Source organism: Microplitis mediator, chromosome 8, assembly GCF_029852145.1.
Source record: "Microplitis mediator isolate UGA2020A chromosome 8, iyMicMedi2.1, whole genome shotgun sequence".
NCBI lineage: Eukaryota > Metazoa > Arthropoda > Insecta > Hymenoptera > Braconidae > Microplitis > Microplitis mediator.
In genome coordinates, this window is record NC_079976.1 from 12,659,371 (window position 1) to 12,661,948 (window position 2,578).

The window sequence follows — 2,578 nt, forward strand, 5'->3', positions numbered from 1 at the left end:
TTGCCGCACTTTTGCACGGTAAAAGTATATTTTCAGTCGTCGATTTTGCAAAGGCATTTTTGCAAATACCCGTCGCCCCGGAGGACGTGCCGAAAACGGCGATCATCACACCGTTCGGGTTATTCGAGTTCAAATTTATGACGTTTGGGCTTAAAAACGCAGCTCAAACGTTTCAACGATTCATTGACGAGGTCACTCGTGACCTTGAATTCGTCTTTCCTTATGTTGACGATATTTTAATCGCATCCAACGACGAAAAGCAGCACATGGAGCACCTAAAAACATTATTCGAGCGTCTCCGTGAATACGGACTGGTAATTAACGTACCAAAATGCCAGTTTGGTCTACCGGAAGTAAAATTTCTCGGCCATCTCATCACCAAAGATGGAACCAAGCCGTTACCGGAGAAAGTAGAGGCTATTGCCAATTTTGAGCCTCCTACCACCGTAAAAGCTCTTCGTCGATTTCTCGGCACAGTGAATTTCTACAGAAAGTTCATCAAGAACGCTGCAGAAATTCTAGCACCACTTAATAAAATTTTGGAAGGACCCAAAGTCAAAGGCTCTCATCCAGTCAACTGGACAACTGAACTTCAAGAGTCTTTTAAGTCAGCTAAACGAGCTCTCGCGGATGCTACATTGTTGGTTCACCCTAAAATCGATGCTGACTGGGCAATATTCACCGATGCATCCGAAATCGGTATTGGAGCCGTTCTACAGCAAAAAGTGGATAACAACTGGCAACCACTGGCATTTTTCAGTCGAAAAGTGTCTCCGTCGATTCAAAAATTGTCGACATACGACCGCGAGTTGAACGCCATCTACGAGGCTGTAAAATACTTTCGGCATATTTTCGAAGGCCGGCATGTTACAATCTACACCGATCACAAGCCGCTTCAGCACGCTTACAAACAGCGCACCGAAAGAGCATCGCCTTGGCAATTTCGTCGACTCGATTTTATCGGTCAATTTACCACCGATATTCGACATGTGTCGGGTACCGACAATATTGTCGCTGACACATTGTCACGCGTCGAAGCAGTATCTATTGCTATAACATCGCAAGAACTTGCCGACGCTCAACAAACCGACAATGAACTCCAGCAGTTTTTACGTCAAACAACTGCTTTAAATTTAAAAACGATACAACTCGATAATGGACCTGCACTGTATTGTGACACTGCGTCAGGTACAGTGCGTCCATATGTTCCAGAGCCGCTGAGAAAGAAGGTGTTTAATTCACTGCACTCGCTAGCTCATCCCGGAATTAAAGGATCACTTAAACTTGTCTCCAAACGATACGTCTGGCCGTCGATTAATAAAGATTGCCGTGAATGGGCGAAATCTTGCATCGATTGCCAGAAGAATAAAATTCAGAGACACGTGTCATCGCCGATCGCCAGTTTTGAACCTCCAACTGAACGATTCGAGCACATACACATCGATCTAGTGTCTTTAAAAACATCAAGAGGCTTTAATCAGTGCTTAACGATCATCGACCGATTCACGAGATTCCCTGAGGCTGTCCCGTTATCCAATGGAACCGCAGAGGCGATAGCACATGCACTATCGCTGCACTGAATTTCACGCCACGGAGTACCGAAACGCATAACTTCGGACCAAGGTCCACAATTCGAATCGTCGTTATTCCAATCGTTGATGAAAATGTACGGAATAAAACACCTACATACTACGCCGTATCATCCGCAAGCTAACGGTCTAGTCGAACGTTTACATCGTCAATTAAAGTCAGCACTCTTGTGTCATCAAGAGTCATGGTATGACGCATTACCAGCCGTTTTGCTCGGCTTACGCGCTGCTTGGAAAGACGACATACAGACGACACCGGCTGAATTAGTATACGGTGAGCCAATTCGTTTACCTGGCGAGTTACTCACTCCCAGTAACAAAACTACACCTCACGATATCATTAACACATTAAAACGTCATTTTAATTCATTGGCACCGGCCGAAATGTCGCGTCACGGCAAGCATTCTGTTTTCTGTTTCAGGAACCTTAGTACTTGCAGCCACGTACTGGTACGGAATGACCAGATTGGACCATCTTTCTCGCCGCCGTACGAGGGTCCATATCGTGTAATAACCCGACACGATAAATACTTCATCGTTGATTTTCGTGGACGACAAATCGCCATTTCTGTGGACAGATTAAAGCCGGTCTACGAGGCAAATTCAGTCGACACGACGACGATGATAACAAACTCCCAGCCGATTAACACAGCAACCGAGACCGTAAAACGCCGAGTCCGGTTTAATATTTAAAAATTTACACGATTTAATTTTTTTTATATAAAAGTTTTTTTTTTTTCTACAAAGTAATAATTCACCACTTTATTATACTCATTCATTTAATTATTTATTTATTCATGTCATTTGTAAATATTCCATTACTTTAATCTATCGTGTATTAAAATTAAAAAAAAAAAAAAAAAAAAAACAAAGGGAGTTCTGTAGCGTTGCTACTAGGTAACGCGATCGATAAAATTCGACAGTTTCCGTCGAACATCGATTGTTTCATTTTATCCATCTCTACCACATTGGTGGGGACAATTAGTAAT

The 2,578-nt window shown here is 43.0% G+C and overlaps 1 protein-coding gene across 1 annotated transcript; it reads left to right on the forward strand.

Moving 5' to 3' along the window:
* The first annotated feature begins 1,664 nt into the window (after positions 1-1,664).
* LOC130673800 (uncharacterized) lies at positions 1,665-2,282 on the forward strand. The gene has a single exon (XM_057479012.1). The coding sequence runs from the start codon at positions 1,665-1,667 to the stop codon at positions 2,280-2,282; it is 618 nt and encodes a 205-aa protein (XP_057334995.1).
* Positions 2,283-2,578: the final 296 nt, after the last annotated feature.